The sequence below is a fragment of the Gymnogyps californianus genome, chromosome 2, assembly GCF_018139145.2.
Source record: "Gymnogyps californianus isolate 813 chromosome 2, ASM1813914v2, whole genome shotgun sequence".
Classification (NCBI taxonomy): Eukaryota; Metazoa; Chordata; class Aves; order Accipitriformes; family Cathartidae; genus Gymnogyps; species Gymnogyps californianus.
The window spans coordinates 102,023,493-102,046,726 of NC_059472.1; the positions used below are offsets into that span (position 1 = coordinate 102,023,493).

Consider the following 23,234-nt stretch of genomic DNA (forward strand, 5'->3'; position numbering starts at 1 on the left):
ATGTCAAATGCTATGAAAAGTATAAGTTATTTCCCCTGGCAGATATTAATTGGCCTGTATTAATGATGTTTGGAACTATTACTAATGAGGAAAAATAGCCATCCCAGCATGGCAGCAATATCTGTAGTGAGGGGACAGTCTTCTAGCCATTAAAAAAAAACGGGGGTGAGGGGGAATATCACACCATAAGATAAGAAAAACAGTTTCTCAAAGAGGATGTTTACAACTAAATTTCTAAATTGCTGCCACAGCACAGCGGGGGAGAAATTCTGAAAGTGCCTCCAGCAGCTCTGCTGTATGATTAGTCTCAGCAGCTATCAGCTAACTGGAGCTCGTGTTTGTGTTACTCCCCCAGGGTCTAGTCATTTTGTTATACAGAACCAGGCAGCTAACCAGGGATCCTCAGGGACAGCGAGGTGTCCTTTGAGCAGACCAGGTCCTTTTCTTCACTTTTTTTGCAGGGCAGAACAGTGGGAAAATGGTCAAAATACGTTTTCTATTATGTTTTTATCAAAAGCATAAAGATAGGACCATATTAGTTTAACTTCCAAGGTATACTAAAAATCATATACAGCCTCCTGTGGTATGTAAATGAAGCCAGGAATGTAATGGTTATGCATAGGTACATTTCCTAAACAGAAAGAACTTTTGTAAATTCAGTTAGCCAGAGTAAATGGACAATTCAAGAACTACACAAGCATATTGTTCCACTATTTCACTGTTTTAACTGAAGATCAAAAGCCACTGTGCTACGATAGTGTTTGTCTCAGTACTGACCATTATCTTGAAGGACTCCTGTGGAAGCTGTTACTCTTACTGTCTGTTTTACTTTTGTAGAGTTGTTAGAAAAGTGTCGTCTGGACACAGAATCCCCTGGATTCTGGCTTTTTTTGTCTTTCCCTTTGAGAAGCTGAGGTGAGGAACTGTTTTCTCCCAGGTCATTGGATCCAACAGTGGATTTAGATTGCCGATCATTTCCCTGAAAAGAAGTGTACGTAATTATCACTGATGAAAATGACAAAGTTTATTTTTTCAATTTCAATATTATTTCAACCTTTTAATACTAAGGATTGGTATCACGTGTTAAAGAAGCATATTAATTTACAATCAGTACAGTTAAGTGACCTCTTAAACTATCCAGAAAACTGTAACTATCTCATTAACTTACTATATGATCCAACTGATTAAATGCTCCTCAACAACTCCCAGAAGAAAATAACACATTTATTATAAAGAAATAATGCTTCATTTGGTGAAAAGAATGGCTAGGTGAATCTATACATGCATGTATATCATATACAGCTATATCTCATCTATGCATGTGTGTGGAAAGTCACAAGATGTGACATATATAACTTGTGAATAATTCATTGCCCATGTAAATGAGACATGGGCATTAATCAAAGTGTCAAAAGCAGCTGGAAGAGGATGACAGTCTTCATGTGGCAGTAACACTGACTGCCAAGTGGACACTAAGAAAGGGGTTTGCCCACACATCACCTCTGAATCACCTCCAAGGACATCAGCCAGTTGCTCTGCTTGCTTTGTGGTGTATCTAGAAACAGAACCAGAAACCTTGTCCTTATTTTTACAGCTTTGATGTATGTATGATCCTGGGTGTACTAGCCAGAGATTTTATTATTTATAAACATTTTTCTTCAGTCTAAATCTGTTCACAATGAACATCGTAAAAACCTGAACTGTATATAGCCACCCTTTAGGGTGCTGTTTATATCGTTCTAGGCTGTGTAAAGACTTTATCAACTGAACACTCTCATCGTTGCCTCTCATTAGAGGCTGTCAGCCTGCTACTTTTGCCAGTGTAACAGCATGTGTAGTTTCTTCCTAATCCAGTTCTGTCAAAACACTCCATATAACAACAAAACACTCAAGCAGATATAGGGCAGAAAACCTTATCAGTATCTGGAACTGTTCACCTTATCACAGACTTAGCTGAATCACAGAAGACTAATATATTCTACTTCATTGTTTTGCTTAGTGTAGCTGCATGAACAATTCATGCCAATTTAGAAGTTGCCCACCAGAAAGGCCTTTCCTTCTGCAATGGTCATGGACAATTCTTTTCACCTCACTGCTAAAGTTAAAAGGTAATACTATATAAAATCAACATCTTTCAGAAAAATAAGTCCTGAACAAAATCCTGCATCTCTTTAAAAAATCCTGCATATGTTATTACATTGTTATGTGATTCTTCTAGTTTTCACATAATCAGTAGAAATCAGTTCTGTTTAAAATACCTCACTTAAATACCATCTAGCTTTTACCATCTAATCTACCATTTATCTACCAATACCATCAAATCTACCACTTACCCTTTCTCTATAAAGAGAAATGAGGGCACCGCAATATTTCAGTCTCTTCTAATTCAGACTGGAGACTGTTACTCCCAAGCAATAATAGTAAAAAAGTGTAGATATCAAATTGAAGCAAACAATTGCATGATTTATACCAGTTCAGGTGTTGTATTAGATATTCAAGAGCGTTTGTGCATATTCCTGCCTCCTTCAGTTTTGACACTTGTTATCAGTGTGTGTTACAATCCCAATGGAATAAAAGTGAATATCAAATAATTTTCTGTACATGTTGTTATGTAATAGTAGAAGAGGTAAGAAATTAAAACTGTTCATGAGTTATTTTTACAAATGCTAGAATTGCAAAGCTCACATTTTAAAAACAAACACCACTTGAAAGTATGTTTTTTACTGAGGTTTTATCTTCTACTGAATTTCAACAGAATGGAACAGACACATGTATATTTTATTGCCTATTTTGTTTAGTGGCTCCAGGGTTTGTTTTGTAACCAGTGAATGGACATGATCAACTACCACAATTATAATGACAGACTGTGAATCTGACTCTCCCCTGTCTTGTACTTGTACAGTAAACTGCACTTGTACAGAATCGGTGCAAACAGATACTTATATTCTGATTTGGCACTGTTTTAAATCCACAGTGGACTTAGTTTGTACACATATAAATAGCTATACAGGATACAAAGCAGTGGAGGCTCAAGCTCTGAATTTAATGGTTAGCTAGAACAAAACACATCCGACAGGAAACTGTATTAGGGCTTTGTTCAGACTCGGCATGCAGAAATACCATTTTCTGCAAGATGTTTTGTAAAAGGTTCTGTGTTTTTCCTTTAGGTGTATCATTTGAATAAATAAATAAACAAATACACAAAGATAGCTGACAAGGTTTATGGGAAAGACCTCAAGGCAGCAGTTGATCTTTGCTATGGAAGGTTTTATAAAAAATAAAGCAGCCATTATTGCAATAATATTTTCTCAGATTTCTGTTGTCTAATTGACACTGCAAATAGCTACAGATTCATCAAGCTTTAATAAGCATACCACCAGGTGACTGTGGATTTTTTTCTCTTCAGATTTAATTAAAACCCAAAGGACAGGGACTTTCCGTCTGCCAGAATTAAGTGAAATTAGAAACAAACTTTATTATGGCACTCGATACTTACACTGCCTTTAGACTTTTGAGATCCCACAATCGGAGGTAGTACAGAGGCTTTGGAACTGCAGAAATAAGCCATATCTTAGAATTGTGTACACTGTCACTGTCATAGACACTATGTATCCATAACCAAGTCGGATAACACCAAGTCGGCTATGGCAACAGAGTTAATTGTTTTATTCATTGTGTGTTTTTACTAAGAATCATGCATTTCTGTTCACTAGACTATATTTAAATGCATAATCACTAACTTATTCAAACAAATGCATTACATTTCCCCACAATGCATACTTTATATACCAAAAATTTGCAGAGCAGTATTCAGTGAATTACTATGTGAAAGATCCTTACAACTATTATAATGAAAAGTTTCAGCAATTTCAACAAAACTCTGTTTACATCAATTGGTCAACATAGCTTTTCACTGTCCTTAAATTCATTTGTTGCAAATGCGGTTTCCCAAAATACTTTCAAGTTATTCACAGTCTACAGTTGCTCACTAAAAAAAAAAATATAAATTACACCCCAGTTTATATGCAGAATATGGGACAAATTCTCTAAATGACACCATTTTGTGGGACAAATTTCCATTTCTTTCTATTTATTTCAATGAAATGGCTCCCAATTTTCATGTTTTCCAAAGATACTAAAAGCCCAAGTTTCTCCTTACAGACACCCGGTTTAGGACTCTCTTATGTGATAATTCTAGCCTACAAAAAATAGGCCCAAACATAAAGTATTCTTAAGGGAGTACTATTCCACAAAACATTACCAAGCAAGAGTAGATCTAGACTGGTGTAGCTGCACCTAATCTCATTCAGCTGTACACATTTGTATCCCAGGAAAAAAGAAAATTAAGCCAAGTCAAAATAATCCTTTCTCTGACATTAATTTTGTGATACATGATCAATGGCATGTTTATCAGGTGAAATAGTCTTCTGAATTTCCATTTTCTCTTTTGTTTTTGTTATCTCAACTTTCTCAGAAGTTGTCAATAAAGTTTTGCATCCATACTAACCCATCCATCCATCCCTCCCTCCCTCCCTTGTTCTTGGAATGATGATTTTGTACTTCACTGGTGGTACTTTGTAAACAAATTGACACACACAAGCATGTGAGAAGTATATCACACCCCTACAGAACTTACCCCTGTGGCCTTCTCATTGTAGATTTGCTAAACAGCAGATCACCATACGGCAACTTCTTAAACTTTTCTCTACCCACTGCAACATAAATTTGCCCATTCTCCAAGTCTGACCCATTCTGAACAAGTTTTCCACCTAAAGTGTAAAGTCTGAAAAATATGAAAATGCTTAAAATGAAAAACCTTAACATTCAGTTAGGTGTATTAAGAGCATTGAAAGCTATGTTAACCTAAACTCACTAAATCATGTTGAATTTCCAGATATGAAACCCAATACAGTACAGTGGATGCCATACAATCATCAGTCGCTACATAAAAAACAAAAGACAAGGAAAGACAGAGCAAAATAATAATCTAAATCACATTTTATATAAAACTAATGAAGTATGAAGCACTATGACAAATGAAATACTCTCATAATTTCTAAAATGAAATAAATTACATTGTACTTAGAAGGCCTTTAATGCCTTTCCCCTGCTACCTTGGAAGGGATCTATTCCATGAGTTCCTGACCCCTCTCATACCAAGTTCCACCTCCCATCTGTGCTCTGGGCACTATGCAGTAACCTGGGAAGAACAGGGCATTCATGGCCCCACAACTGAAAACCCAGGACCTGTCCACCTAACACAGACCAAGTTGATAATATTGCACTTATATTGTTATATTATATAGATCAGAAGGTTGGAACATGGCTGTACCTGGTGGGGTAAGTCTGGGAGTAGCAGGAAATACAATAAAACATTATAACAAGAAGCTGTGTATCTTAGGCACCTACAATACCAATAATTAATATGTCTATTACACCAGGTAGATTTTTACCACAATAATTTCTGTTTGTACACTTTACCAAGAAGGAAGAAATGCATTAGGGACTGGGGGCGGGGAGGGGCAGGGAGGGCAGTCAACACATTATTTCTACACTATCCCAATTAATTCATTGTCGAGTTTGCAATTTTATTTAAGGATGGTCAAAACAATGAGGAAGGAGGAAACATTCGATAATAAATAAGCTCTTTGCTATGAAGCATATTCCAAAACTGAACAATATTTATACTTAATTAAAAAGTCAGTTCTGCATTTAAGTCTTTGTGCTGGTTTTGGCTGGGATAGAGTTAATTTTCTTCATAGTAGCTAGTATGGGGCTATGTTTTGGATTTGTGCTGGAAACAGTGGTGATAATACAGGGATGTTTTGGTTGTTGCTGAGCAGTGCTTACACAGAGTCAAGGCCTTTTCTGCTTCTCACACTGCCCCACCAGCAAGTAGGCTGGGGGTGTGCAAGAAGCTGGGAGGGGACACAGCCAGGACAGCTGACCCCAACTGACCAAAGGGATATTCCATACCTTATGACATTATGCTCAGCATATAAAGCTGGGGAAAGAAGAAGGAAAGGGGGGACGTTCAGAGTGATGATGTTTGTCTTCCCAAGTAACCGTTACGCATGATGGAGCCCTGCTTTCCTGGAGATGACTGAACACCTGCCTGCCGGTGGGAAGTGGTGAATGAATTCCTTCTTTTGCTTCGCCTGTGTGTGTGTCTTTTGCTTTACTTATTAAACTGTCTTTATCTCAACCCACGAGTTTTCTCACTTTTACCATTCTGGTTCTCTCCCCCATCCCACCAGGGGGGAGTGAGTGAGCGGCTGTGTGGTGCTTAGTTGCCAGCTGGGGTTAAACCACGACACTCTTAAATGCAGGAATGTTGAATGGCTATCTTAATTGCCTTTCTAGAAGCCTTCTACAGGAGCTACTATATGTACAGGAGCTACCATATCTGTTATTCATAAATTTCATCACAATGCAAGGAAATATAAAATGATATATACACCTATACAATGAACCTTTTGGGAAGAATATCAAGAGCCTGCCTTGAGAACACCCCTGACTTATAAAGTGCAATAATTTTCAGTTTAATAGAAAAAAGCTGCTTAAGTTCATACACACGGTGGCACAACCTTGAATAAACACAGAAAAAAAAGATGCAGCTTATAGAACCAGGAATCACAGAATAGCCGAGGTTGGACATGATCTCTGGAGACCGTGCAGTCCAACCACCCTGTGCAGAGCAAGAACAACTAGAGTAGGTTGCTCGGGGCTGTGTCCAGGTGTGTTTTGAATAACTGCAAGGATGGAGACTCCACAACCTCTCTGGGCAACCTGTTCCAGTGTTTGATGACCCTTACAGTAAAAGGTTTTTTTCCTTCTGTTCAAGTGGAATTTCCTGTATTTCAGTTTGTGCCCATTGCCTCTTGTCCTGTCACTGGGCACCACTGAGAAGAGCCTGGCTCCGACTTCTTCACTCATTCCCACCAGGTATTTACACACATGAAAAAGATCCCCCTGAGCCTTCTCTTCCCCAGGCTGCAAAGTCCCAGCTCTCCCAGCCCTCCTCACATGACAGGTATCTTCAAGCCCTTCATCTTCGTGGCCCTTTGCTGCGCTTCCTCCAGTGTGTCCATGTCTTTCTTATATTCCCCTCATGAAAGTACCTTGATTTTCTAGGTGCCTCCTGCCATATAGAAGTACCTTGGTTTTCTAAGTGCAAAGACTGAAAGTTCTCAAAGGTGAAATTGCAGGTTTTTAAAATCTTGATCACATTGCCAATCCTTTGTGAAGAGGTACGCTAACTCTGAAGCATCCCCTTTGTCTTACTCATATTTACTTTTTAGTGCAAACATTTCACAGGCATGCCAGCAATTCAAAGAGCAATTTATGTTTCACTACCACACAGACAACATCAATTACACACAAACAATGAAAATAAAATAAGCAATCTAAAAATCAGCAAGAAGCCTATTTCTGAATTAATCTCACTGCGTTCTGCTACATTATGTTCTGCTTTGAGGAACTCAGGGGAAAAAACAGCAAATCAGTGTACCACAGTTTAAGAACTGTTTTATATATTTGTATGGTGCTGCAGGTATATAAGGGTACATACAAACATGACTGTGGGTTTTTGTTCCTGATCCTCACTTTGCTTGTGTTTTAATGTTATATTTAATGCACAAAATTTGTTTGCTTAATATAACTCCCGAAAATGTTATGGATTATCTGGCAATCTCTAGTTGTATTTTTCACCCTGAAAAGAATAATCACAATAACTGAATCAAACATAATCAATCACTGAAGATGAAAGTGAAATTAAAAATGCATTTTAAAAAAACGGAACTTCAAACAAATAAATAACTATCCACTTAACGAGCATCACACAAGTTTTGTAACACTTACTTCTGAAGCCTTCTACCCACCCACCTGGCCACAACCATTCACAGACCAGCTGGGTTCCCTCTGGCAAGTATTATGCAACAAAGATGTCCTTGTGGTCACTTCTTCTGGTCACTGGGGGATGACCTAGGGCTTGCCCTGTAGGATGTCGGTAGACTTCCATTTTCCCTCCTGAATCCAAGCCAAAAAGTGGCAGGCAAAACAAAGCAAGCATAAAGGCTGACAAAGGAGACAGCAAAGACACAACTTGCGGGACCAATATCCCCAAATTCCCAGTTGCTGATGCACCAGGTACCTGCCCATCAGGTTGCTGTACCCCATCCTCATGCACAATCTGGCAAGCAGAAAAGCTACTTTCTCATTGTCTCCTCTCTCATATTTCTTACTTACATCCCTATTCTGATGGGGATGATCAATAATTTTTTTTTAAAAAGCCACATGTGAAACTGCATAAGACTTGGCAGCTTTGTGTGTCTTAATAACATGGAAAAGAAAAACTGCCATATACATAATGCAGGTTCTCGTAATTGCACTTACCCTTCTTTAAGGAGAAATTATATCTTCCCAGCATCAGTGGTCTTACAGGACCTCCCCTAATGCTAACATAGTTTCAGTAAACCCCAGCAATTAATGTGTAACTTATTAAAGAACAATGATCACTTTACTAACGTATTTAATATGTATTCCTAGCATTTTAAGGAAAAGAAAATGAAAACTGGGTTAATAGAAAACCAGAAAAAGGAAAACATTAAATAATTCAAAATGTCATGTACATGATCTTATTTTTTAAAGGATTAAAACTGAGCACTGAAGGGAACTTCTCAAAAGCAAGCCTAGCTATGTACAGAATGATTTATGCTTTCGTGTACATCATTCAGTTTCACCAGGGAGTGACACCAAGTAATGAGAATAAAATGTGAAAGGTTTTTAAATTGCTGAACAACCTGAGAGCAGAAAGAATTGGTATGCTGTAAACAGCTGTTACTTTGCTCACTTCTGAGTTACACTAGCTGAGAATCAGATCCAGAAAGCTGCAACACGTGTCGAGGTTTACTTTACTGCAAGTAAAAGTGCTAAGTAGCCAGATAATAGGAGCAAAAAAATGCAGGGCTGAGAGGAAAAATTAGATGAGAGTTAATAGTCAACAGATAGCATTACCTTAATCTTTTATCGTCTGTATCAGCTCTGGGAAAGCAGTCAGAACTGAAAGACTACCTTATCTTCACTGATTTGAGAAAGATTTTGCAAGCTTAGCCTCAGACATTGCGTAAGCTGTGAAGAATGATTTTCCACAAAAGGCCCTTTCCCATCTGAGGAACGGATTTCTGTAATGTGCTCTGCATGGGGCAACACTGGAATGTCAGTAATTTGCCTGTACACACCTTGGCAGCCTGCTTACACTGCAATGTTTCTCATGGAAACTGCATATATCATTTTGCTCTAAAACTTCCATCGACTACCAAATCCTATTTTAGAGAGCTTATTTTACATTGTAAAAGCCTTAAGGGACTGAAAATTACCTATCCAAGAGGTCACCTCCTATTCCTGGGATACCACAACAACTCAGACCAGCTGAGATACTGGAACTGGCAAACCCCCGACTACAACTTTGGCCTTGGCTCTTACTAGAAGGCTCAGCTGGCTGAGTATAAAGCACATCCTAGTCATAGCACAGGTCTTCAAAAAACCAAAGAATCTATAATATTTTCCTTGAAATTATTTGCCCCAACGAATTTAAAGAACTACCAAAATTAAAAGGTAACACGGATCGCATCGATTATTGCACATTCCAAACATGTTCACCAACTTTACCATGCTCATTTATTTTATTCTGACATGTAACTTAATTATTAATACTAAATATATTGCATTATTATTGTATTATTACATGCCTGCTAACTAAATATTTAATCAAGAAATAACATTTGAAACAAATTGAGGTCTGTCTTTTTTTTAAATAGCAGTTGAAATGAAGGAGTCAGTGTATTTCCATTTTGTGGCTGTTTGATGTATTTTAATTTTCTTCTAGTGGAATTTCCAATGAAGCAGGAATGATCCATTATATCTACCTATGGAGTTTTAAAAACATATCTGTGCACATGAAATGTATCTTGCAAATATTCAGCTTCCTGATACCTGTGAACAGCTCCACTTCTGAGGGTAACTTTTCCTGTAACCATTTCAAGAATATGATCCCAGTGATTCAGTGTTTTCCTGGGAATGAGGAGGCGCACTACAGGGCTAATAAGGTCTCCGTTAGCAATCAGGCTGAAATAAAGCAAAGTAAAATAATTTGGAGGAGCATTTTAAACAAAACTCATCTGAAGTTAAGACACCACCACCCCATCCCCCCCAAAATGGCACTTCACTAACCGAAAATTCTACTTACAAAATAGTGTAGGGTTCCTGGAGTGGTTTTCGAAACCGTGCTGACACAGTGATTCTACTGTGAGTAACCGGCTTGACCTGCAAGGACAAAAAGAATTAGAAATTGCTCAGTCTTCACATTGGGAGAGAGTTTGCCCTGACCACCACCAGCAAGGGGGGCAGCGTATCTGCAGAAAGAAGTTCCTGTTTTAAAAACATGCATTCTATTCCATTCCAGCTTCACCTTCTACAAAGCATACATAATTACTGCTGCAGTTTTATATACATGTTGAATAACAACCACAGCATAGTATACCACAGTGCAGCATGGCACAATGTACGGTTTCCACTGAGAGGTCAGAATTGTATAGACATCTTTGGTGACTTCTCAGCTGTTGTTCCTAGAGACCCAAAGCAACACTCTCAAATGCTGTTCTTGCTTTCTTAGTCTTTACTGCTCATAACCATGGCCCAGCCAATTAAACCGTCTCCTCTTTTTAACAATAAATGCCATCTCTAGGTCTCTCTGCTATTATGCAATAAGTACTTTTACTCTTGTACAGGTCTTTACATCCAAATCCATCAGTGATTTATAAATGTTGCTGAATACTATGCTCATTTTAGGGCAATGACTCACAAGTGAGGTGAACTGCAGATTTATAGCGCTCAGAATAAAACACAGGCTACTTAATTCCCAGCATTATTCCCTGTACTCTTTTGAACAGACACTGTATTGAGATCAATCAGGTGGCTCAATATTGTCATTATACTGAACAGAAAGTTAAGCAATACCACCTAGCTAGGATTCCCTATTGCATTTATACACACCCTTTCAAATTAAAAAAAAAAAAAAAAAAAAAGGATAAACCCAAACTCCAAAATCATTAGGAAGATTTTTTTAATTCTCCATAATTAGCAAATCAAAATAAGGTATCAAACCCAAACAAACATTCAAAAGTCATAGTACATGCATTAACAAGTTGGCTACCTTTCTAAAAAAGACTGTAAAAGCTTAAAGGATTAAATAGCCGGCATGCAGAGAGACTTGCTTTCAAATAGATGTACAAAGTTTATTTAAACTGGCAATGTTCCAGTCACTATGTAAAGCAGTCTAATGATGTAATGGTTTGCAGCTTTATCACATTCTGTGCTAACTTAACCAATACTTCTCATTTAATTCATGGAAAATGGTATGGGCTCCAGTGCTTTAATTCCTTGCTTGGATTTTCACACAAATTCATTTAGTACTGACAGGACTGCTTTCCAGATCTTTCTCTTGTATACACTGAAAAAAGTAAGAGAGGTGCTTAACCTACTAGATATTCCAAACTGGCTAAAAATTATTATTAAAATAAACAAATCTGACTTCCCACATAACCCAAAGAACCTCACACAGCAAATTCTGCACCAAGCACATAAATTCTGGAGCTAAGATAGCTATCTTAGGGAAAAAGTAACCAACAAAACAAAAGCAAAACTGGCATTCCTTGATGTACAATCACTTCAAATGAAAGACAGCAACAGGTAAGTCTGTTGAACAAAATCTGTTCTCAATGTCTGCTAAAAAAGAAGCGTATCTATTCTGAATTCAACTCACTTCAGCTTCTTGCCTTTCTCAAAGGCCCTTGTGGGCAGTGTAGCCCTCCCAATTTTCCTTTTTCTGAGACTCAGAGGACATGGAAGCCTACAGTGGTCATGGACGGAGGAAGGCAGAGTTAGCCTTTGCACAGCAAAGTGACTAAACAGAAGCAATCAGCAGCAGTAGGGGCATGGTGATCTGAAGCTCAGTACAAAGCGATATTTTGGCCAGAGACTTCCACAAGAGGAGAGACAGCACGAAAGACGTTACTGCCGCATTGTGCCAGCAGTGCTTGTGGACCAGACTAGGAAGCAGGCTCCTGGAATGGCTGGGGACCTTCCCTTTACTCAAGCAATTTACTAGGCAGTGTATTTACTCCTTAAGATCTACTTCGTAGATATATGTTTGTCTTGGCCTCATACAATGAGAAATTTTGTAGCAGACTGTACATAAGCTATGCCTTAATGCCTAAGGTAATTGCAATTCACAGACTTGCTGTTAATTCCAGTATGCTCTGAATTAGGTGGAAGATTCGCACCTACTACTACAGGCTTGAAAACAGATTAAGAGGTTGTTATTATACAGCTCATTAGGGGAGGCAAAGAAATTTTTGGAGACTGCCAAATAATTTAGGAGCTCAGCCATTCTTGCAGAAACATTTAAAGCACATTTTTCAGAGCATAACTGGTCATTTATGTTATCAAAATTTGAGATGAAAATTTACTGAGTCTCTAGGAAGAAAAGGAAAACACACCTTAAACTGCAACATCTGAAAACATTTCTATTGCTGTTGTCAGCCATTAAGGGTTATTTGCCCAATGTAAGCAACCTAATAGAGAGCTTCAGAATACAGAAGAAATAAGGTAACTTTCTAAAGAGTATGCTACTGAAGGCTGAGGCAATACTGATATACTTCCATAGCATCAGGTCCTAATATTTAGGCTCCAAACACAGGTTGCATCCAAAATGGGAATGACTTAACTTTGGCTGCCCTTACACCCTTCTGCATAGCTGCTAGGTTGCCAGGCTAATCCCCTATAAAGTATTCAATATATAACTAGTAAAGCCTTATATCACTTTTTCTAAAAGTTGATTCTTCATCCATTCCTGATGCTCACTTATGCTGTTGATACCTATGCTCAAGATCTCACACACTCCAAACAGTCCATCAAACTAAGTTCTCTGATCCAGTCTGCAACACTCAGGTTTCAATGATCCACATGTTACTGGAACTAGTTAGAAAGCATTCGCTAAGCATAAAGGAGCCCTTTAGGATAGTCCCAGGTGTGCCCAGTTATTCAGTTGTTCCTGCAAGCTGATGAAACCATTGATTTAGATGTAGGCTCCTCAGAAGGCCATCATGTTATTGCATGCAGCCCAGTCACTGGGCCCCTGAGAAAACAAGCAACCTGACAGATGTTAAGAGCTCCCTTATTATTTGAAGGATTGTATTTCTGCCAGTAATAGATACTGCGGCATCAGCTTGCAAGTCTGTCTTTTGGGTTACTCTCTCCAAGAGTCATTAATATTTCTGGCAGCCTTCTGTGGCCTAAGAAGTCAGCCTTGCTCTTAAACAAGCAAACTGCAGGGGACTGTATGGTGGGACCAGCTTGGGCAGAGACTTAATATTTGTCTTTTCTACCTAAACATGGCCTAAATCAGAAAAAAATATAATCTTGTGTTGTTTTGCTAAGCATGTTTAAATCAAATGTACCTCCCATATTAAAAGGCGAAAAGAATACATTAGCTCAATATTACATTTGCTAACATAACACCACAAAAATCAGTGCATGGAAACACTAAGATGACTATGACACTATTGAAACATGCACAAGTATTTAGCACAGTGCATAGACAAGACCTCAGTTTCTGGGAGCTTGGAACAGAGTAGCCCAGACTAAATTAAGCAGATGCTGGACCACGCACGGTGTCACAGAACTCTCTGAAGAGTCTTTTGCAACACCTCACATGAACAGCGGGGGCAAGCATACTGCACCTTTTCTTGGGGTCCACATGCTCTTAGGCAGATGTTTAGGCTATCGTTGTTTGTCTGGAAGAGGAGGGATAACTAATGTCTTTGGGACAGCTTGCCTCCTGAAGCCATGTTTTACACCTGATCTGCTTGAGGGGCCAAAAGAAAGATAAACACTTTATATTCATCCAGGACACAGGGACACTCTGATGCTGCAAATAAGAAAGAGGAAAAGAGAAAATAAATATATAAATTATAAGAAAGTTTACAAAAACAGAGGGAAGTGCCTGTACAGGGGTGCTGCAAATGAACTGTGTGCAACACCTTTAATTTTGAAGCTGGCAAGCATGCAGGCATGCAAGCAACTACAATATAGTATAATATAGTATTCCACAATGCACAAGAGATAACTCTTACAGCTGCCCAATGTATGTTCTGACTACAGCATAGTATATCAAGCTCTCCAAGTACAACAGTGCAAAAACTCAGCACAAGCAACCCTAGCCTGCTCTGAAGCCACCTTTTTAAAAAACAGTTTGGCTAGATCTACACTGCACTGTGATTTAAAAAAAAAGGAAAAAAAAAAAACCAAAAAATCCCCACGCTATACACCATTCTTCTAATTAACCTGACTGTCCTGTTCATTTTTTTTTTTTTTTGGCACAGTCTTCAAGCTACTACCTCATAGAGTTTAGAACAACTTCTGTCTGACCAATGTTAAACTATTTATGGTTATGAAAAGCAAGCCACATAATTTCAATATACAGAAGTATACTTTAGTAAAAGACCAAGTGCTCAGTCACTGTAAATCAATCTAGTTCCTTTGAAGTATATGGAGTTATGCCAAACCACCCCACCGGAAGACCCGATCCAGGATTTAATTAAAGAATACATGTTTCTGCTCCTATTATGTTTGTAGGAGGTACCACAGTGCCGCAGTGTCTGGAATAGCCTGACCCCTCTGGCACTGCAGAGTTACATATTAAGAACGATGTGGTCTTGGCTGAAAGTTTGTGCTTACATTAAGAGACCAGCATCACTAGCCCCCTAAACCCTTTATTTTCTTTTAATTTCACCAGCCACATTCTCAGCTGATGTAAATCAGCACTTTCCCATTTACGTCAGCAATTGTAAGCAGATTTACATTAATCAATGGTCTGGCCCCATTATGATTTTATCTTTAAATTTCGTATATTTTCAGTTTGTTTGAAAAGACCCATTCAGGGGCAGCTTCCATATCCTACTGACAAATGTTGCCAACATTTCATAATTTGTGATGAGATACTCATCTGAGGTATTACACAACAACATACAGCAGCAACACAAAGTATTTAGAGGAGGAAGGAGAAAGCATTATATCAGTTGAAACTCAGAGGGAACTTTAAGTAAGCTGGAGACAATCAATCAAGTGAGAATTTGCAAGGCAACAAGAGCTAAACACAGTTGGAAATATTCCATGGGATCACAGATACGCAAAACCACCATAATTTTTACCTTTCCATTCTACAAAGAATTAGTTATCTCCCACAGCGCCTCTTACACCAACAGCAGTGTGGATCTTTCTTGCTTCAGAGAGGAGTTACCACCTGTGAAATAAGTTTGCAAAGCACCTTGCAGAGTCTTGGAAAAACAAAGCAGCTAAACTCAACACAGGCTAGGTTCTGGCAGTGGGGATCGATCTGCAGTGTTTGAGATCTCTGTAAACACTCGAAGTTCAGAATACATTCTACAAAGAGTGTCTTAGAGCCCAGCTTTCATCTTCAGTCGTAATTCACTGTGGTTGAATTTGTGTTGCTGAATGTTAGCTGCAGCTGAGTGCCTCCTAACATCCCTTTGAAAACACAAAGCCAAGATGCAGATCAGCATCTAACTGAAACATGGTAAAAAAATCCACACCCTCACAGCTGCTTTATAACAACATTCTACACCTTTTTCCCTTATACTAAAAAATATGCTAAATATTCACAAAATTTAACAAACACAGACAAAACACTTAGCAAACATATACAACACATTGCATAATCTACTTTAGGTACTTACATCTTCCACTGTTGACTGTTGGAAAAAAAACAAAACAAAATGATCAGCAGCCAAACCATTACCTCAGGTATACTATCACATGTATACATATCAAAAATAGTTTTTTTAAGAAAACCATTTTGAATTAGTGTGTGCATATCTGCATGTGCATACATGTATATAATGTGTGTGTACGCATATATATACACACACACCAATTTAATATAATTTTCATACAAAAATTTCTATTATGTTTATGTTCAGCTGACCACATGAAAGACTAGAGATCATCTAAAAACATGTTACTCCTTTTTAGATGGATGGGCTTGCTCATATAATGCTACCAACTCAAATAAGTGTTACACTGGGAAGAGAACGTTACATATATGGCATTACAGGGAAACAATCATTGAGAATGGCTATTCATGTAAGGACTCTGAGCAACCCACACATTTGGTTTGAAATACACAGACAAAAAAGAATGGTTTTCACTTCTTTCTTCAGAAATGTGTTAACCAGTAAAAGGTAAAAAAAAAAAAAATCCCTAAAATGGAGATGTAGCAACATGATGTGTACTTGTTTTGGTTGGTGTGAACCTATTTGCTGGTCCCCATGCATAAAGTTTTTGCTTCTATGAATGCTACATTATACTTTTCACACTTATTATTCAAATACAGACTGGAAAGTGGGACAGACCCAGCAAACTGCCCAACTTCCTGTTGGCTACTCGGGACTTGCAAGAGGTGTATGATACTTCAGAGAATCAATCCTTGTATATCGGAAAAGTATACGGTTCATTAAATAGTATTTTAATTGTCCTCTGAACATACCATGCTGCATATTTAGTTTCTAAAAAGGTGACTTTTATGTACTTGAGAATAATTTCAAATAGAAACATGCCATTCTTAGCTTTTCTTTTCCCTTCAGTGTATATTAAATAATTAGCAATGTGCTAAATACAGAGGTCCGGCAGCACTTCCACAGGCTGCCATGAAGACACAGGCTAGTTATCCATAGCTAAGAAATGGTATGACTATCTGATTTATTTCCTTTTCTTACCAGAAGTGCCCCCCATCAAAGGGGGCAACTGAACAACTGCAAGATTTACAGGTTTACACATATTTATAAAGCCTTAATGGACGGCAGCAGAACAGTCAAAAAACGTAACCTCCCTGAACCAGATGCTCTGTGCTGGTTTGATTTATACAGGTTTAAGAGCTGGCCTTTCTTATTGCTGTATTAATATAGTCTTGGGTGCTACGAACATCTCACTCATTACTCACATCACTTTATAACTAACCTTTTGAAGTTTTAAATATTTCAACACAATGTCACATTCCAAATTTATCAGCTCATGCAATGAGCCATGGCTTTGCCAGTTTGTTACAATGACCTGTTTGTTAATCAATGTGCCCAGGAAAATTGAGAACAAATATTTGCATTCCCCTAGGGTAGAACTGGGGTCAAAAGAACCAAAACCCCATTTATACACACCATCATCACCCTATGATGTGAAAGAAAGGAATGTTCAGGGTTCAGTGATCAAAAGCAAATTAGAACAATAAGTTTTCTAAAGCTATTACAGCATAGGAAACATCTTATCTATTTCATAGAAACATGACTTTTTTTAAATAGGCATTTTTATACACTTTGACAAAAGATGCAGAGTCAAACTCACTGAGGTGTTTGGTCAGTATAAAACCATTTCAGCTATCCTACACAGTAACTAACCTGGATAATCTACATTTCCCTGGCTACTTTGCATTGCTAGATGGTACACTGGATAGTACAAAACAGCCTTGAGCAAGAGACTACTAGCCTTTCTACTGGTGTGGACACGAAGCACCACTCAAACTGCTATTAACTGAGCATATTTCCAAGCTTACATAAATAGGTCACAACACCACGGCAGTACACAAACTTCTCAGCCCACATAAAGCATAGATAAGCCGGAAACGAACTATGCCAGAACTAACAGTCATGTATTGATTCAGGGAGCCTTCCAGACCGCAAAGCTCCTACAAAATTCCCAAAGTGTTTAAAGCCACTCTGTTCACCTCCAAGGTAAATCACCCTCCCTTTCAGCCATGGTAAGTGAAATGGAGTTCATATCCCCTGTGCACCTGGGGGTAAGTCTCACCCCATCTAGCTGAGCCCTGGAAAGAAAAATGTTTCACTCGGGATCTACCATAGTTTTGGGGCATTGGACTAGGGGCCAGATCTTCAGCTGGGATAAATCAGACAATAGCAGGGCCTTATCTGCCCAGGCACTTAGCCTGTGCAGTGCTCCAAAATAGATCACACCTGTGTTGCTTCTGGATCCCAAGAACAGCTTCTTTCTTCTCTGAGCTGCATGATGCTATACCCTACACTGCTTACAACACACACAATGACGGCATCAATAATGCAGATTTTGTTCAAGCAAAATAGATCCTGATACTCATTTCTGTCACTGACATAATACTGCCAATCCTGACCATTTTTGCCTCTCACGATTTGCGTATTTTCCCCAAATTCCTTCCTTAGACTCATTTAAACCAAAAGGAAGTCCCTGGCCTTTGTGGCTTATTAGAAGGGCCTGAACCTGTGAACAGTGACAGCTGAAGAACAAAAAGCAACCCCCCAAAAATAATGGTTTTTTCATCATTTTTAATCAAAGGTAAAAGTTGTTAATGTTTCCAGTAAGTCAATTTAGTATGCAGCAACAAGTTTTTAATGAGACTAACATGCCTCATTAAAAGCTTCAGTACTGGCATCTATTCCCTCCCTCCCAGCCTCCTCACAGACCAGAAAGAGTAGTTATCCTACAGAACAAGGCAGACATGTTAATCAAGGAAGAGACCAACTTTCAAGTTTCATATCAAACTCAATACAGACCATGAAATTCTCCAGTGGCATGAACCAAAGCCTCTACAAGTCTTTCTGTTCCGCCAAAATCCACTAAATCCATCTGTAAGCAAGCTGTTAATTCAAATACTCAAAATTGCACAATTCAGGTATACAGAACTACATAAAGAGAAATTTTATGAATACTTAGGCCGAATCAGAAAAAAGGACACAGCTTATGTTTTAACTGGATGTCTGGTCAGTTCTTCTCTGATTCCTCCTGGTATTAGATTATGAACACTCAGGAAGAGTATCTGTTTTGTATGTTTTGTTGTGCTAATTATGTTACCAGGATACTAAATACCAAACAATGACATATAAAATTTAACTATTAAAGATGTTGCTCAGGAGATTAAACATGTGTATCACATTTTTTTTAATCTTTGCATTTTGATAGTCTTATTCCCTAAACTACACCTACAGTAGAATTCCTAATTAATTCAGCATCAAAAAATGAGAAATTCCTTAGTCTGTGACACCAGCAGTAGAAGAAATCAAACTGGTCAGATATGGAGTAGCAAGAGGGTTTACTTTTGCGTATTGGCACAGGAATATGAAGTGGACTTTTATACACAATTCGTTCCAGACATACAAGTATTTTGTGTACATTGATTTTGGGTAGCACAAATCATGTTTGTTTCTTTCTAATTCTTAGGAAAGAACTAGGAAAGAATATCCTGTGAAGATAGATTTTGACATCAAATGGCTGTAATTTGCACATGCTGGGATCATTTCTGATATATATTCAGGCACTCTCTTACCCTCACAAAACTCTCTCTTGTACAGAGAAAATATCAATGAACCATTTCTAATTGACAGTTAAAAGTTAAAGTGAATCAAGAGTCCACTCATTGGAAAATGACAATTTTTTTCTTATGATTAGACATGTACATTATTTGTCAGATATGATAAATGCTAGGTTTGAAATAAACAATAATTATAAATACTGGGATTTTTCATGTGAATGTACTTGGAAAAAATATGCAAGTATGTTAGGGACAAGGTATATCCAGCATAAATATACCAAAATAATTTGTGAAATCAAGACAACATTATAAACTTCCAAAATTCAATTTTTACAAATTAATCCAATCATGTCACTGCTGACAGATGAGTGGTGACTCCACTGTCTAGCAACAAAGATGCACTTAAAGGATGTAGAAAAAACAATTGCCATAAATGATACTAAAAGAATTGAATTTTAAAATATGGAGGACCAGAGGGCAACAGAGAAATGGCAGATCCTCAGAATACTTTTATAGCAACATCTCAGATGCTTTTTTGGAAAATTCTGATGGTAAGTTCAGATCTACCAAGTCTCAAACATTGTATTTTCCACCTCCCTTCCCCCTGTCATGGTGCCCGACTCTTCTGTCAGCACTGGACAACTAAGGAACCTTTTCTGGCCCAGGATCTCACCAAGAATGCAGTGGCCAACTGACCTAGGCTGTGATCTGCCAATTAACTATGTCCGGCCCACAAGACCCCACAGCAGGAGTGGTACTAAGCTGATGTGGTGCAGCTGGAGACCACCAGCAGAAGGCACGTTCTGCCAGTCACAGTTTCATTCTGCAGTCACACTTCATCACAGGAACAGACACACTCTGTGAAGTTCCCTAGCAAGCAAATGTGCTCTACTCCATGTCCTAGCACATGTCTGTGTCATCCAGCATGTGACCAATGTGAGGACTGACAGGCACTGGATCGGAAAAAGAAATTAAAAGTTTCAAAATGTTCAAACACTCGTTCAAATCCTTGTAATTATCAAGTGTTTTCACTAGAGAGAGATGTTCTAGGGTTGCATGCAGATACAAATATTCCGGTCATACATGTATGAAAGCTTTGAGGAATCTTTATTAATCCTCTGAAGAATCATTAGTAAAAATATTGATTATTCCATTCTACAAATACTCCTCCAAATATGACCACACCTAAACCACGTGATAAAAGAAGAAGCTGCAATTGAAATAGAGTTATAGAACAATAAAATAAGTTTATGTAAAACAGTGGAAAGAAGTGATGAATCACTGGAAAAATGTAACCAGGACACAACTACTACATGTGAGGCAGCAGAACTGCAGAAGGGTAGCCAGGCTGAATATGGGAAGAACCTGGAGCTGGAAAGGTAGGACAAGACCTGGTGGGTGGCAGGCAGAGAGTCCCTAGTGCATCCCTCGCACCAGGGCCCCTGACACACATCACTGAATCTGACAGTCCAAGAGCCATACACAGCCACTTGTAATGCTAAATGACAGCACTCTGGAATGAACCCACCACTCAAAGAACTGGGTAAAGTGACCCTTCCTCAACCAGTCACAACCTTGGCCTACAACCAACCAGCTCTTACAACGTCTGTTTTCATACTTACTGCCCTACAGCAGTTCCCAGATGATGGGTACTAATGTTAAAAACACACAGTAAGTAGGCAAATGTTATAAAATTGTGGACCAGGATGTTTTTATTGCTTAAACATCATAGAAAACAGTGGTAAACCTAAGGAAAGGAGTCTACATCATCCTTATATCTCTATAGTATAGAGCTAACTCTTGATGTGCCTTCTGTAGAGTAAGACATATAAGTAGAGTTTTCTTAAATAACTTTATAAAAGCTTTTCTAGAATATGTCAGTAAAAAAATCCAAATGGAACACAAATGACAACGAATGCTGAGCAGCACAAAAAATACTTGTGTCAGAGCTTGCCACACAATCACCTTGTCCTAGAAGCCCAGGAGAAAAAGTGAAGGGCAGACAAAAAACCTCAATGTTTTTACTACCTAAGAAAAGCTGTCTGCTATCAACCAAGGGCAAATCTATATGGTCAGTAAAGCAGATTAATGCAGGCCTACTATGAACTTTTGATAATGGATACTGTTTCATACAGACACTATAATCTTCCTTTTTTCTTTCGGTTGCAAGAGACTGGTTCTTCAATATCAAAATACATCTGCTTTTCTTAGGTGCTTGCAATTCTTTGCTTTTACAATGACACATTGCAAAGTCTGTTTACTCCAGTGTGTTCAAAAAACTGTTGGTCATAAGAAGTCAAAGAAGAAAGGAGGTTTCAGCTGAACACATTTTTGTGAAACAAAGAGAATTTAAAACAAATAGTTGCCTACAGGATTTGCAAATACAAAAACTCAGTTAATTCTTCAGCAGCTTACCCAGCCCCAATGACAAGTAAAATTCAACTTTTTGAGTGCACAGGGAGAGACCATCTAGATCAGAGATAGTGCCTAAAGAAATTTAAATGTCCATATGTTACATATTATAATTGGAAAATAACGTTCAGTACCCTTTAGAAACAATTAAGCTTATAATAAACAAATGGTAACTCTGTTGGTCCATACTTCCGCAAGAGATTAATTGTTAGATTCCTCAAGCACATAATTTAAAATGTATTTGTACTTGCAGATCACCTTCAGTACAAAAGGGATCTCTCTTGCAAAACAAGAAGCTCAGTTGCCAAAAGAAGTGATGGATGGAAACATACCTGAGGAATAGTTTGTATCAAAGTTTTAGCTTGGGTCAGGATGAAATCTTTTTATTACTTTCCCTACCAGTAACATAACTGTAAAAAGTTCTGAGACATATTATTACAGCATGAGGGCTCTGCCAGAGGATTTAAAATAGCCAAGAGCCTGGCTGCCATCTGCTGAGACTGACACACAATTTTCCCATGCTTCTGGGACAAGGGTCTTCTTTCACCCTTACTGCTGTCCCTGGTTGAAAGAGGGAGAAGGCATAAATCTGAACTTACTCCCTTCCCCTCCTCTCTCCCCCAAAAGTCTAAACTAAGATGGGATGTGACAATTCTAGGGGACCAGCTTGTGGCACAGGCCATCAAATGGGAATTGAAAAATCAGGCTTTTCCTAGGAAACTTGCTCCAGCCTTCCATACAGAACAACTACCACAATGCTACAGTGCAAGAGACAAGTCATCACTTATCTGCTGGGACAAATGGCAAAACAGAAGGGAAAGAGTATTGCCATGTCAGGAGAATTCTTGAGCCAGATACAAATTTGCTCATACAGGCTGTCTCTCTCTCTTCACCACTGCTGCTCGCTGCCTTTAGCTCTGATTTGATCTCTTCTTTCTCCCTCTTCATAACCCGCAGCTCACCCTTCTGACCATCATGCACACTCCTAGTCAAGGGAATTTGCGGCACTGTGAAAATCAGCTGAGTGGCACACCGATCTGGTGTTACAGCAGCATGAGAACTAAGGGGCTTTTCCTAAACTGCTGCGCTGCTGCTATTGCTAAGAAGAGCAAAGTACAAATAGGCAAGGAAGTGCCCAATACACGTAACAGCGGATGAAGTGAGAAGAGACAGAGATGTGGCTCTAAAATCCCACCAGCTCTAGCAGCATGCAGCAGGGGATAACTAGCAGCGTGCAGCAGGGGATAACTTGTGAGGATGTGCTTGATAATTGCTCAAATGTTACTGCATCAAGATTATCTCAGAAGCCAGGGAACTGAAATTGGATGTTAATGTGAAACTAAACAAATTGCAGACTGACATTCTGAAGTGAAAAGGATCTTGCAGGCCTCTCCCA

General features: G+C 38.5%; 1 protein-coding gene across 1 annotated transcript in view; it reads right to left on the bottom strand.

Moving 5' to 3' along the window:
* Positions 1 to 23,234, bottom strand: part of DCDC2 (doublecortin domain containing 2) — a 70,258-nt gene that overhangs the window by 36,166 nt on the left and 10,858 nt on the right. Inside the window, exons 4-9 of the mRNA XM_050892381.1 lie at positions 15,816 to 15,830; positions 10,247 to 10,323; positions 9,994 to 10,125; positions 4,637 to 4,783; positions 3,497 to 3,551; positions 778 to 979 (exon numbers count right to left, since the gene is read on the bottom strand). Coding sequence (XP_050748338.1) covers positions 778 to 979; positions 3,497 to 3,551; positions 4,637 to 4,783; positions 9,994 to 10,125; positions 10,247 to 10,323; positions 15,816 to 15,830 — 628 coding nt within the window. The remainder of the gene's footprint in view (positions 1 to 777; positions 980 to 3,496; positions 3,552 to 4,636; positions 4,784 to 9,993; positions 10,126 to 10,246; positions 10,324 to 15,815; positions 15,831 to 23,234) is intronic.